This window comes from Macaca fascicularis, chromosome 4, assembly GCF_037993035.2.
Source record: "Macaca fascicularis isolate 582-1 chromosome 4, T2T-MFA8v1.1".
NCBI classification, from domain to species: domain Eukaryota; kingdom Metazoa; phylum Chordata; class Mammalia; order Primates; family Cercopithecidae; genus Macaca; species Macaca fascicularis.
The window spans coordinates 161,384,481-161,398,870 of NC_088378.1; the positions used below are offsets into that span (position 1 = coordinate 161,384,481).

Consider the following 14,390-nt stretch of genomic DNA (forward strand, 5'->3'; position numbering starts at 1 on the left):
AATATACAATAAAGGTAGCACTACAAATCAGTAAGGAAATGATGATTTTTTTAAGTGTATGGTATGATAAAAACTGATTTACTATATGGCAGTGGGGGAAAAAACCACATAGAATCCTATCTAATACCTAAAACAAAGGTAGACTCTATATGGAGGATAAATTATGGCCTGAATGCCCGATGCCTTTTTTGTAAATGGAAATAAAGTTTTACTGAAACAGGCCATGTGCATTACTGAAACAGGCCATGTGCATTCATCTACGTATGTCTATGGCTGCTTTTGCACTACCTTGGCAGAACTCAATAATGTGACAGAGACCAGTAGCCTGAGAAATCTAAAATATTTATTACTTGGCCCTTTACAAAAATGTTTGCCAATTCCTGCTACAGGCGAATTAAAGACCTTAATACAAAAGGAAAAATTGTAAAATTAATGGAAGAAAATATATCAGAATATCTTTTGGCACTGGTATGGAGGATAACTTCTTTAATAAAATCTTTATGAACCGTAAGGCAAAAACTCTTAAAGCTGATCACATCGAAATCAAGGATTTCTGCTCTGTAAATGATATCATGGATGAAGGTAACTGATAAAAGACTGAGATAAATTATTTGCAAAGTCCAAAACCAGAGGTCAATATCTCTAATATATAAAAATATCTGTAATTTAAAAAGGAAACAAGAATACCAAAAGAAAACCACAGAATATAAAGAAGTTATCTGTAGAAAAGAAAACCTAAATATATAATAAACATAGGAAGAGATGCTCAAACTCATTAATAATCACAGAAATGCAAATTAAACCAACAATGAGAACTTACTTTACACCTTTAGACTGGCTAAAATTAAACAGCTAAAATTAGACATTATATAGAAACAAGTTTCTCCCAATTCTGGTATTAACTAAAAATACTATATGAAAAATCACTCTGGTTTCAAAATAAAATTTAAGAAGTAGCAAAATATAATGAACATGTAACTATATTCAGTCAGCAGCATCTTATTGAATATAGATATTTGGCAATCAATAACTAAACTGAAGATACAGCTATGAGTGCACTAGTATTCATAACTTGTATTAAGAAAATAAATATCACTACTCACATTGGCTAGTTTTCCTAACTCACCTGTTTGCAGGTCAGATAATTAGCCAGAAAAAAATTAAATGTTTTATTGCTAATACACACACAAATTTTTACTTGAAATTGTGTCAGACTTATATTTTTAAGGATTTAAAAATATAACACTGCAGTTTCTAAAATCACTGGCTTACTTTATTCTTGACTGAATTGCAAATGGGTTACATATACACACATATCATCAGAGATAAATGGAAGAATTCAATTTCTCATGCTCTCTTTAAAGTTTTACAGTAATATATGCAAATAAATACATATATATACACACACATACCACTTAAACTTCCAAACAAGCTGCTCCTTCTTCCTTCTCCTCTGTTAATGGTTCCACAATTACAACAGTGGCCATGTCGAAAACTACTGGCAGCCCCTTTCGTATCTCTCTGTCTGCCACCACAATTAATAACTAACTTAGATTTTCTGTCCTTTGTATAGTTCTCACATTAACTCCTTCCTTCCCAACCTATGGCCATCATTGTAGTTCAGAACCTGGCCTCAAGTATAGATTACAGTTAATGCCTCTTAATTCCTCTTCCTTCCTCTTTATTCTCTCTCCCTATCCCCTCTTCTTTATTTCCTTTCCTCCCTCTCTTCCTCTCTCACTCCTCCTATCCATCCAACCTATATGTTTTGAGTATAAATTATGCTCTAGGTACCGTTTTATGTTTCGGGATCGAGCAGTGATGAAGACAGACCAGGTCCCTGCTCTTTCAGGGTTTTCTCTTGCTTCTATACATTAATTCTGTATTCAACTATAAAACAAAATTTACCACTGAACGGCTTTGTCCCTTGCCAACTGCATTCAAAAATATCCATTTGTTTTCCATGACCTGCAGGATAAAAGCCCAAACTTCCCAGACAGCTTTCCAAGGCCCTCTGGAATCTGGCTCTGTTCTACCTTTCCTATGTGCTTTAGCTAAACCTGAGTACCTGTTTAAAACCCTGTCTATGACAAAGCATATGAGGTACCATTCATATCATCAAATTATAGGTTGAATGCAGAAACAACAAAAGCAATTATAAAAACTTAACACAAGATAACACAGAAAAAAACAGCAACTGAAGAATAAGAAAACAGACTCCTCCCCATTTCCCACAAGTATTTTATGGTTGCCTTATTAGTGCCTAGGACATACCCAGGGGCATGGGAGCAGGGCTCTCCTCTCAAGACAAAGGATGTCAATCACTCTGGAAAGGATAAAGAAGGGAATCCCTTGCATCATAAAGATAAGGTTGCCTTCTTATCTCTGAGGCAAGAATCAACTAGAAAGGAAGAAGAAACTGTCAGAGAGTCCCAAAACAGATTCAGTGGTAGCAGTGAGCTGACGCTAACATATGGGAATAGGCCAGATGTGAAGGGCAACAGACACTTGTACAGTGACACTGGCAGTCACAGAACCGAGAGCAGCACAGAGTGGCACCCGGTTTCTGGCACAACCACACTAAGCAAGCAGATGTGGCACACTCCAGTCTCAACAGGGTGTACACCTAAGCTCTGCTCAACCAGCAGCTGTAGAAATTGTTACACTAGGTAAGTTGTCAGCAGTGGAGCAGGAGAGGAATGTCAGGTGACCATCAGGTGATGGTCCAGCAGTTGTCACACTAAAATAATTGGTCACAGGCACCAGGGAAAGGCAATTTTCCAAAGGATAAAAACACTTGAAACTGGTAACCAGTAGCTTCCAATGAAACCTCAGGAAATGGGTAAATGGGCTCAAGCATGTGCATTAAGACAAAATGGTAGAGTATGAGCTTCGGGGGCATTCCACTGGAAAAGGGAAGAAAGCCTCAGATGAGCATGAATACAACTTCTTAAACACACTGCGCATGCTCGCCTCCCAAGTGTAAGGAGGGCACCGCACATGCGGGTGGCTCACCCTAAAGGAAGAACGAAGGAAAAGGGGTGCAAGACACTGGAAATGGGCCAGCAAGTCATAGGACCAAGGTTAAATGGGACACTTGACCTCCAAAGTGCCCGCCTGGGTCTCTTCCAAGTGTACGTTCCTTTCTTTCCTGCTCTAAAGCTTTGAAATTCCACTCCTGCTCTGAAACTTGCCTCGGTCTCTTTTTCTGTCTTACACCCCTCAGTCAAATTATTTCTTCTGAGGAGGCAAGAACTGAGGCTGCTGCAGACCTGTCTGGATTTGCTACTGGTAACTTGGATACCTTCTGCTGATAACAAAACCATAACTAATTCTTTGAAGTCAGGCTGGAGTTTGGGCCTAAGTACAGTGTTAAGCAGAGAAGGCCAGAGGGGATGAACCTGAAAACTTGTCTGAAAAAGCTCATGAGGCAGCACAGCAGGGAACCTGCAAAGCACTAGAGGACACTCTAGCACAGCTTATTTCTAGTAGGCCATAATAATGTGTGCATAAGAAGAAAGTGCAATTTTGTTGTGTAGTCACAGGCAGATGACAGTAAGGACCTCAGGGCTATACTTCTGCTTACGATAATTATCACTGACATATTTTCATGCCTTTCCTTTTTCCTAGAAAGTGAGCAACTTTAAAGCAGAAACTATAATGACTGTGAATTTTCCCACTGAACTGCCTTGCCTCTTGCCAACTGTTATGAATTTTTCTATTTCCCACAAAACCTTGTAAAAGGACTCTTCACATTGCAGAATTACAACTATCTGTTCAGTGAATAAATCAGCTCATCTTTATCTTCTAGGTGGAGTGTGTTAAGTGTTGACAAATAATCTACATAAAATATCTCACTAATGTTACATGTATAATAAGAATACAGCTACCAAAATGGTAAGTGCATACAAACTTACATCCTCAGACAAAACAAAATCAACTTACTGGTAATCATCGCTCCAGTTACAGAAGCCAGAAATCCAATGCTGACTGCAATGACAGAGATGACTCTTCCCTGCCTATGCCTCTGCAGCATCACAAACATCAACACTCCTGCAGCACCATGGACAAACAGAGAAGAGAAGAGAGCCCAGAGGAAGATCCAGTACCACATCTCTGAAAGGAAAAGCAAAGTGTTAATCATCTGTTGAAACACAACTTAGAAAATTCAGTTTAACAAATAGTGAGCACCTATGGTTTGGGAGGTTACATGACATAATACATAGAAAAATGCCTCACACCGTGCCTGACACAAGCAGCACGGAATACATTATAAGGTTTACCATCATTGCTGACGCCTGATGGGGAAATATTCCTCCTATGGCTTCAAAAGGTTAATACTATATTCTAATTTTTTCTAAATGTCCCTATTATATAGCTATCATCCATCAATTTCATATTAAACCTCTGATATATGTGTAAACTTCTTAGGATAAATTATAAAAGTTAATTCCTATTTGAAATAGAATCTTTTATTTTCTACCCTAAATAACAGTGTTAAGAATGTTTTTAACTACCTTCTAATTCTAATTCAAATCATTCCAGAAATCAGTCAATTATTTTTACCTTTTATTTTTAAGAATTTCAGGCATTTTCTCCTTGTGGCCCTGACCTTGGTATACTAAAAAATCAGTCAGATTAAAAAAAAAAAAATCATTTGCCTCTAGTCATCTTAGTGTTCCTTACCAAGAACTTTTCAAGCTCCAATATTATCTCCCCAGTGTGACCTCAATCGACTGTTCACTGACATCTCGGCTTAGAGACAGTGGACAAGCGCACTTTTCATTCGCTCTCCCACACTCATTCCCTTTCCTTCTGGCCACCTGACTGCCTCCCAGTCACTCCATATAGTTTCCACAGATGTCCCTGCACTGACTCCTTCTCCCTGACCATACTGTAGTGAGGTATGAAAGAAAGGCAAGTGATCCAAGCTGGGCCAATCGTCCCCTTCCCCTGGGACTTCTGGATTGGGGTCAACTGAGCGTCCTTGCTCTTTGGGTAGCTAAAGCTGAAAGGCTCACAATTTGTGAAGTTACTTCATCATCGCAGGATGAAAGCCACAGTACAAAAAGAAAAAGATTCATCAAAGACAAGAGAGAATCAAGTCCCGTAATGAGTTATTTCTATGGCCCTGACACATTACCATCCTTAGATTCAATGTCACATCCCAGTTCCCTTGTAATAAAATCCCTCTTTTTACTTAAACTGTTCAGGTAAGGATTCTCTCACTGATACCTGAAAGAGCTGACTCTAAAATATTTAGATGTTACCTTGAGGGTCATCCTTGATATGCAAACGTTCCATAATACAAAGTATCTCATCTGTGATTTGGGCTAGGTAGTCACTATCAATTGTAAAAGAAAAGTCAATAAAATAGTCATTAATAGAATTAAAATGGATGAATCAAAACCTATGTATCTAAATATCGTTAAATATGGATATACACTGTTGGTAGGAATGTAAAATGATACAGCTGCTGTGGAAAATAGTATGGAGGCTCCTCAAGAAGTTAAAAACAAAACTACCATATGATCCAACAATTCCACTTTCTGGGTATATACCCAAAAGAACTAAAAGCAGAATCTCAAAGAGATATTGGCACACCCATGTTTATCAGTATTATTCACAATAGCCAAGAGGTGACAGCAACTCAAGAGTCCCTGAATGGATAAACAAAACACAGTACACATACAATGGAAAAATTACTGAGTTTTAAAAGGGAAGGAAGGAAATCCTGTCACATGCTACAACATGAATGAACCTTGAGGACATTATGCTAAGTGAAATAAACCATCACAAATGAATACCATATGATTTTTTTTTTTTTTTTTTTTTTTTTTGAGGCAGAGTCTTGCTCCATCACCCAGGCTGGAGTGCGGTGGCGTGACCATAGCTCACTGCAGCTTCCATCTCCTGGGATCAAGTGATCCTCCTGCCTCAGTCTTCCCAGTAGCTACAACTACACATGTGGGCCATAAAAATATTTTTTGTACAGACAGGATGTGCCCGTGTTGCCCAGACTGATCTAGAACTCCTGGCCTCAAGTAATTCTCCTGCCTCAGCCTCGCAAAGTGCTGGGATTACAGGCGAGAATCACCACACCTGGCCTCAAGTTGTAACCTTTAAAATCAACCAGTAACCATAACCAGTGAAGTGGCTTTCTACTGGTGTCTAAATGGGAGTCGTTTCTGGGACTGTGCCTTTAACTTGTGGGACTGGATGCTAACACCACCAGGTAGATGTCAGAACTAAATTGAACTGTAGGACACCCAGTTGGTATCCTAAATTGCTTGGTGTGGGAAAAAAAAAACCACACATCACTTGTCACAGAAGTGATCTGTGTGAGGGTGGAGAAAACAGTGAGTGCCTTTTTTTGGGGTGGAGGGGGCCTGCAATAGAGTGATCTCAGCTCACTGCAACCTCCACCTCCTGGGTTCAAGCGATTCTCCTGCCTCAGCCTCCCAAGTAGCTGGGATTACAGGTGCCCGTCACCATGCCTGGCTAATTTTTGTATTTTTAGTAGAGAGAGGGTTTCACCATGTTAGCCAGGCTGGTCTCGAACTCCTGACCTCAGGTGATTCGCGCACCTCAGCCTCCCAAAGTGCCAGGATTACAGGTGTGAGCCACCACGACCAGCCAACAGTGAGTGTGTTTCATCAGATATGTTTTTACCAATTTTTTTAAAAAGGTAAAAAATTTAAAAGCATGGATATAAATTTGAAAAATAATTAGGTCAAGACCACAAATGACTAAGAATTTTAAAACAAAACAAAAACTCCTTAAAAAGGAAGGAGGGTATGGTTATTAAAAAGCAACTGAGCGATCTCTGTGGTAATGGATTTCTTCTTTGACTACAGTGGTGGATATACATGTAAGTGATACAATTGTATAGAACTAAATACATACAGAGAAGAGTACAAGTGTACATGAAATACTAGCAAAACCTGGATAAGGTTGGTGGATTGCATCCATGTCAATATCCTGGTTGATATATTATACTGTGGATTTCTGAGATGTTCCTATTGGGCAAACTGGATAAAGAGTACATAAGCTCTCTACGTGTTGGTTCTTACAACTGCGATTCTTACAATCTCAAAATAAAAAGTTTAATTTTAAAAAACGAAAGAGGGAATAGAAAGATTTTTTTAAAAATCAGCTTTACCCTGCCAAATTCTTAAGAATTGGCACATAGAATGGACTCAGGCAATTTGAAATTATTTCAAAGAAGAGACATCTGATATATTTTATAGTGTGTGTTAAGCTACCATGCATGCTTCTCAATGGCATAAGAGATAGAAGCTAGTGATTACAGAAAAATAGACAGTGTTTGCCTTTTAGAGGCTTTTCTCTTCCAGCATTCAGGCAAACAGTATTTCAGACCATCACTCTCAAACACATGGCTTCAATTTATAATAAATACATTAAAATTTAAAAACCCCAACTTGCTCAGAAGATATTTGCATATTGAAAGATGCAGTTTTCCTAAGTGAACCTAATAAAGTAAAAATATAAGGGAGTATAATATGGGGGTGTATATTTTCATCAAGGGAGCTCTTTTCTCAATTTACCCTGAGACAAGGAAAGGCTCTGCAACAACCACAGACTCTTCAGTACAAAAGTCAACAATCCACCTTGTACCTCGAGCCCATTTAAAAAGTTCTTATAATACAATTAGAGGAAATAATTTATTGACTATATTTAACACTATGAACAGGAGATTATCTGACATTATAAAAAAAGTAGTGTTGTTTGACTACTGAATATGTAGCTATGATCTCAACAATAAATCTACCTAATAGAAGGCAAAGTAAAATTTCAGTTTAATGTTTTATAAAAACCAAAGGCATAAAAATAATCATAAAATTAAAACAGAATCTTAAATGGTCCTCCAATGACCAGTCCAGGATTATTCCTTCATCAGACTCAACATCAACAAAGTACCCTAATGTCAGATTTACTTTTACATTTCTTTCTCTTTTAAAAAATCATACTCTTTATGATGGAAAAAATGGACTACCTTGAGAATATTTACAGTTATGTTAGGTTTTGTGTTATTACTATTATTTTGAATTACCTGACAGATCAACATAACCTCCTGAGTGAACAGGGCCTCTAAAGATTTTGATCAACTCTGGATAAGCAAGACTGTCGAAAGCCCAATCACTATTGGCAAATACATGAAACCTACTGGATTAGTTCAGGTGAAGAGAACTGCAGGATCCTAAGGACTAGAGCAAAAGCAGATGCCTAAGATCCTGGGAAGAAGAACACCTAGTAAAAAGACAGGAGTGGACTATCACAGCCTTTCCTTAAACTGTCTATGCTAAAGTGAACACCCAGAGGCTCACAGTTTTCTCTCTCCACCCGTACCCCACCTCATCCAAGCTTCTAGCAAATGGGTGACAATGAGGGGAGGAAGCCAGAGAGACTCTGCTAGTGCTGAAAAAAACACAAAACAAACATTTAAAAAATGTAATACACAAAACAACAGAAACGTTGAAACATCCCATGCCTACAATCACCATGATTCTCTGGAAGGGAATATCCCTTCTTTCTGAACATATCTCAGAAATTCCTTTTGTAACAATTCCCCACTCAAGACTATCTACAATCCTCACCTTAGACTAATTTTGTCTGGATTGTTGCAGTGCGTTACCTTTTGGTGGGGTGAAAGGCAGCAGAGTTATGATCTGTTCCAGCCTCCAAACAATACTAGAAATAGCTCTGCTCCCAATCTGTAACTTTCATCAGCTCTGGTTGCCAAGCCACTAAAAAATTATCTTCTGTGCTTTTGTTTTTAATCCTTCAACAACATTATTTATGAGAAATGAATTTCTCTAGATGTCTAAAAAATACTGAGTAAAAACAAGTTAAAGAATGGTACGTATTGTATAATCCTATTTGTTTAAAAAAGTACATTTTCATATCTGTACAGAAAACGTATCATCAAATGGAAGAATACCTAACAATGGCTATCTTTTAGAGATAAGATATGAGATGAACGATACTATTTTATACATTATTTACTATTTTAAACAACCAGTCTGAAATATTTTACACACATTTTTACGGCAAATATAATATTTTTAGAAATTAGATTTTCATTTTTTTTTTTTTTTTTTTAAAGAGATAGCAGTCTTGCTGTGTTGCCCAGGCTGAACTCAAACTCCTGGGCTCGAATGATTCTCCTGTCTCAGTCTCCTGAGTAGCTGGTACTACAGGCATGTACAACCATGCCTGGCTCTCATTCTATTCTTATCAAAGGAGAAGATGCTCTACTACACTAATAACCATTAGTTATCTACTACACTAATAACCATTAGTGTAGTAGAGCATCTAATACACTTGGGCTGCTCATGAGAACGACTGCATACTGGGTATGCAGTAGAGACAGAAATCACTACTCTAGGATAAAGTTACATAAGAGGTATTTTTTTAAAACTCCAAAAGTCATTAAAACAACAAAACCTATCTCATGAGACTAATTATTTTTTTAATCCTCAAAAATACAGAGAATCCAACTTCTCTACTAAAAGTCATTAGCAAGTCAATACTGAACACTTACTGTATACTAAACATTCTAGAAATCAAGCTGAAAATACCATTTATATATCTCATATATATTTCTTTATACCACAACTTTCTTTATAGAAATGCTCCATATTATATATTTAAATAATCTGTGTCCAAATTGGGTTATTTCAAGCTTTTTGTTATACCAGCAAATCCAGTGTAGAACTTGCTCCCATTTTCTAACAGCAATGACTTCTGAATCTGGGGACACGTCCCACATAGGGGATTAGACTCTCAGAGAGATGATACATTTACAATTTGAAAAAGTGTAATATAGATGAAGGGGTGGCAACATATAGCCCATGAGCCACATCTAGCCTACCACCTGACTCTGCACAGTCTTTGAGAACGGTTTTTAGATTTGAAATGATTTTTTAAAATCAAGAAGCTGGGCACAGTAGCTCACTCCTGTAATCCCAGCAGTTTGAGAGACTGAGGCAGGAGGGCTGCTTGAGCCCAGGAGTTCAAGACCAGCATGAGGCCCTATCTCTACAAAAAAATAAAAAAATTAGCCAGGCATGATGGTGTGCTCCTGTGGTCCTCACTACTCAGGAGGCTGAGACAGGAGAATCACTTGAGCCCAGGAGGTCAAGGCTGCAGCAGTGACCCATGAGCATACTACCACACCACAGCTGGGTGACAGAGTGAAACCCCATCTCAAAAAAAAAATATATATATATATAGAGAGAGAGAGAACAATAATTTGTGACATGTAAAAATCAGAGGAAACTCAAATTTCAGTGTTCATAAAGTTTTATTGGAACAGACACACTCATTCATAGTAGTCTATGACTACTTTCAAGCTACAATGGCAGAGCTGAGTAATTGTGACAGAGACTATATGGCCCATGAAGCCAAAAATATTAATATTTACTACATTTTCTATTTAAGTAAAATAAAATACTACTGCTAAAAGCAGAATACTGCATTTACAGAAAAAGTTTGCTGACTCCTGGGCTGGGCTTGGCTGTCCCATCCCCCATGGAAAATTACAGTCAAGGTGGTTTCATATATTAGGAAGAGTTGGCACTTTGAGTGTTCAATTAATGATATTTCAATTACATATGTTCTAATTCTTCAGTTTCTACAGAGTACAGTATGCAGGTTATGCTATGGGGTACATAGCCCTGTGCAAGGATGTGGGTTGTCAAGAAAGGTCCCAAGAAGAGTCATCACCACACATGAATTTTTTAAAAATTAACAAGATTTAAACAAATTAGATAATCACGTTGAAGGTGCAGTAAGAGTGGGGAGTGGGAGGTGGGACTTGGCTGTGTGCTGGAGTCCCCTGGGAGAGCCTAAAATAAATGATGCCTTGATACCACTGGCAGACATTCTGATTTAATTGGTTTAGGATGTAGCTTGGGCACTGGAATTTTTGAAAGTTTCCCAATTTTAAACGTTTCTTATGCTCCTGTATAGCCAAGAATGAGAAACCACTGCTCTAAAACACAATGTTCAAATCATGAAATTGTATATAATAGAGAATATGAAATTGCAAGAACTCTGGGTTTGACTAAAATCAAAAAATATGGAAAGATGAGGCTGTAAATTACAGTGGTATGAATTTCTCTAGATGTCTAAAAAACACTGAGTAAAAACAAGTCAAAATTACTCTGGCTAGAGCCAGTAATTTTGGCAAAGAAAGAGGAGAGGCTTATAGACCATACAGAATGAAGAATTTTGGTGAAAACTGAAGACCATGAGGACCCAATAAAGGCTTTAAATAAAGAAGTTATAGAATCATATCTCCTTTTAAAAAGATGACTCTGGTAGATATGGAAAAGTGGGACTGGATGGAGATGAGAGACTATAAGAATATTTCAAGAGTACAAAGAGATTAGCCAGGTGTGGTGGCAGAAGCCCATAGTCCCAGCTACTCAGGAGGCTGAGGCAGGAGGATTGCTTGAGCCCAGCAGTTTGAGGCTGCAGTGAGCTATGATCGTGCCACTGCACTCCAGCCTGGGCAATGGAGAGAGATCCTGTCACTATTAAAAAAAAAAGTAATGATAATAAATGAGTAAATAATAACAATTTTAAAGAGTACAAAGATAAATTAAGGCCTGGATTTCTGTACTGGACTTGGGATTGAAAATAATTTGAGAAATATTTAGAACTTGCAGATGGCCTGGATGATAGAGATGAGGGAGGTGTGATGTCTGGCCTCCCAGATTTCTTGTGTGAACACCTGGATAAATGATAATTCCATTAGGTTTGGGAGTATAAAAACGTACGTTTAGTCCATCTACCAAACAGTTCAAACGTTGGTGAGAAGCAAGCAGTAAAGAAACTAAAAGTAGGAAAATAACAAGTACAAAAATGTGAAGATTACCTGCACAATTACATTACTGACCATGTTCTAAAAATATCTAAATTTCTTTTTAAAATTATTTTATTTTTTTAATTTCTGGGGTACATATGCAGGATGTGCATGTTTGTTACATAGGTAAACGTGTGCCATGGTGGTTTGCTATACCTAACAACCCATCACCTAGGTATTAAGCCCAGCATGCATTAATTTCAGGTTTGTAGTGTCCCTGATTTTTTCTTAAATCCATGATTTTGTTGAATTTAAAATCTATGATTACTAAAACAGTTCAGTTATTCTATTTAAATTTTAATATAAAAAGTTGCAAAAAAGTCACTCCCATCCAATGAGAAAAAGATAAAATTATAAAATCATAACTTTTCCTTAGCTCATTAGTGAGGTGAGGATGCAAAAGAGTGGGGGACACGTGTTACCTGGTAAAGCACAAGAGCAGGCAGTGGGCAACATACAAGTGTGTAAGAAGAAATCCGCTACAATTTTTACAGATTGTTACAGACCAAGCATGGGTTAACATACCAGCCTTGAGTTAATGACACAAGTGACACACACAAATGCACACTCGCTTGCAAGTGCTTTTCCACAGGTCTCTACTGGGTGCTCCCTGGAAAGACTGGATCATAGGCCGGGACTGGAGAGAGCCACCACTGGCAGTGTAGGCCTGCGGGAGGTGACACTGGCTGCTGGGGAAACAGAAATCTTGCTTCTTGCGACCCTTCTCTTATTCAAGGCAAAAGTCTTAGCCATTAGGGGAGGGCAGCAAATCCTGTCACCCTAAAGGGACAGGCAAAGCTATAACAGAACTCCAGTTCAGGGAAGGGGAGAAGAATAAAACCTCTATTCCTGGGGGAAAAGCAGAAAACCATCCAGGATCCAGGACCCAATTCCAAGCAGAGGTCTGTTACTGCTGATGGAAGAACGGGAAACTCCTGCCTAAGAACAATCACGAATGTAAGAAGAGTTTGGCCACCATGGTTCAGAAAGGCAGGAATGCTGACAAAGCTCCCCACTTCCTGAGATCCCCATACACAGAGCATGCCTAACACAAAAACAGGACAGCTCCCCTCAGGAGCCCAGCAGCAAGTAACAAGCATCAGCATTCCACCACTGGGGGAGGCCCCTTCTGAGGCACAGTTGTGAACAAATGGCTAAAAGCTACAATGGAGCATGGCCACCGAGAATAACCCTGCAGTACAGAGCTCCCACCCTAAACACAAGGCAACAACAGCAACCTTCAGAGAATGTGAAGCGTGCGGTGCGCTGAAGGTAACCACAACCATTAAATTCAAATTCGGCTCAACTCTTAAGTAGATTAAATCAACTGTCACACTACTGGTCTAACAGAAGCAACAGACCATCTCCAGACATAAACACTATGTACCTCAGTCTTTAGTGAGATTTTTCAATTAAAAAATTATAAGAAGCACTCAAAAACAGGAAAAACAACTCACTGTTGAGAGATAAAGCAATCTATAGAACCAGAGTCAGAGATGGCCCAGTTTGTAGAATAACCAGACATGGACTTTATAATAATTATTGTTAATACGTTAACGTCTCTAGGGGAAGAAGCACACAACACACAGGAACAGATGGGGAATCTCAGTAGAGATGGAAATTCTAAGAGCCAAATGAAAATGCCAGAAGTTTAGAGAAAAAGATATGGAACAATTTCAAATGGTTTAACATATATGTAATTGGGGTCCAGAATAAGAAAGAGACAATGGAGAAGAAAAGACACCTGAAGGGAAAGTGGCTAAAAATTTTCCAAAAATAATAAAAGTCATCAAACCACAAATCCAAGACTCTCACAGAATCCTAAGCAAGATAAATACCTCCCACTTCCAAGAACCAAAAAACAACAAAACAAAAATAAACCACACATACACCTAGACACATCATAGTGAAATGAGTGAAAACCAAAGATAAAGGGAAAATACTGAGGGTAGTCAGAGGTTAAAAGACATATTACAAACGGTGGAACAAATATAAAAAGTAAAGGAAACTTCTCGTCAGAAACTTCTGAGCCAGAAGACAATAGAGTGACATCTTTAAAATATTGAAAGGGGAAAAAAAACTATAAAGCCAGAAATGTATATCCAACAGAAATGTCTTTCAAAACTAAAGGTGAAATGAACATTTATTTGTCAGAAAGAAAAAAGCTCGGAGAATCAACTGTCAGAAGATCTATGCTACAAAATATATTGAAGGAAGCTCCTTAGACAGGATTATGACACCAGATGCAAACTTTACACCAAGAAATAATCAACAAAGAAGGCTAAAATGAAGGTAAACATAAAAGACACTTTCTTCTTATTTTTAATCTAACGTTTCAACCAGATTTAAAAATAAATTGTATTTATCAACTGCAACCACATTTAATACATAAGGTAAAGCTACTGGAGATATTTAATAGTTTTCTACTTTTGCCTCTTGAGAGCAGAAATACTAGCTTTTAAATTTAATTATGACACCTTCACAAGAGCTGCTTTAA

At 38.0% G+C, this 14,390-nt stretch overlaps 1 protein-coding gene across 3 annotated transcripts in view; it reads right to left on the reverse strand.

The window, feature by feature from the left end:
- The window catches only part of TMEM170B (transmembrane protein 170B), a 43,787-nt gene that overhangs the window by 13,682 nt on the left and 15,715 nt on the right, over nt 1-14,390 (reverse strand). For 2 of the 3 annotated variants that reach the window (XR_012434245.1, XM_005554035.4), the window contains one exon: nt 3,946-4,116. The exons of the other annotated variant lie outside the window; for it this stretch is intronic. Coding sequence is in view for 1 of the 2 variants with exons in the window: in XM_005554035.4 (XP_005554092.1) it covers nt 3,946-4,116 (171 nt within the window). In the remaining variant the exon portion in view is untranslated. The remainder of the gene's footprint in view (nt 1-3,945; nt 4,117-14,390) is intronic. 3 annotated transcript variants of the gene reach the window in all.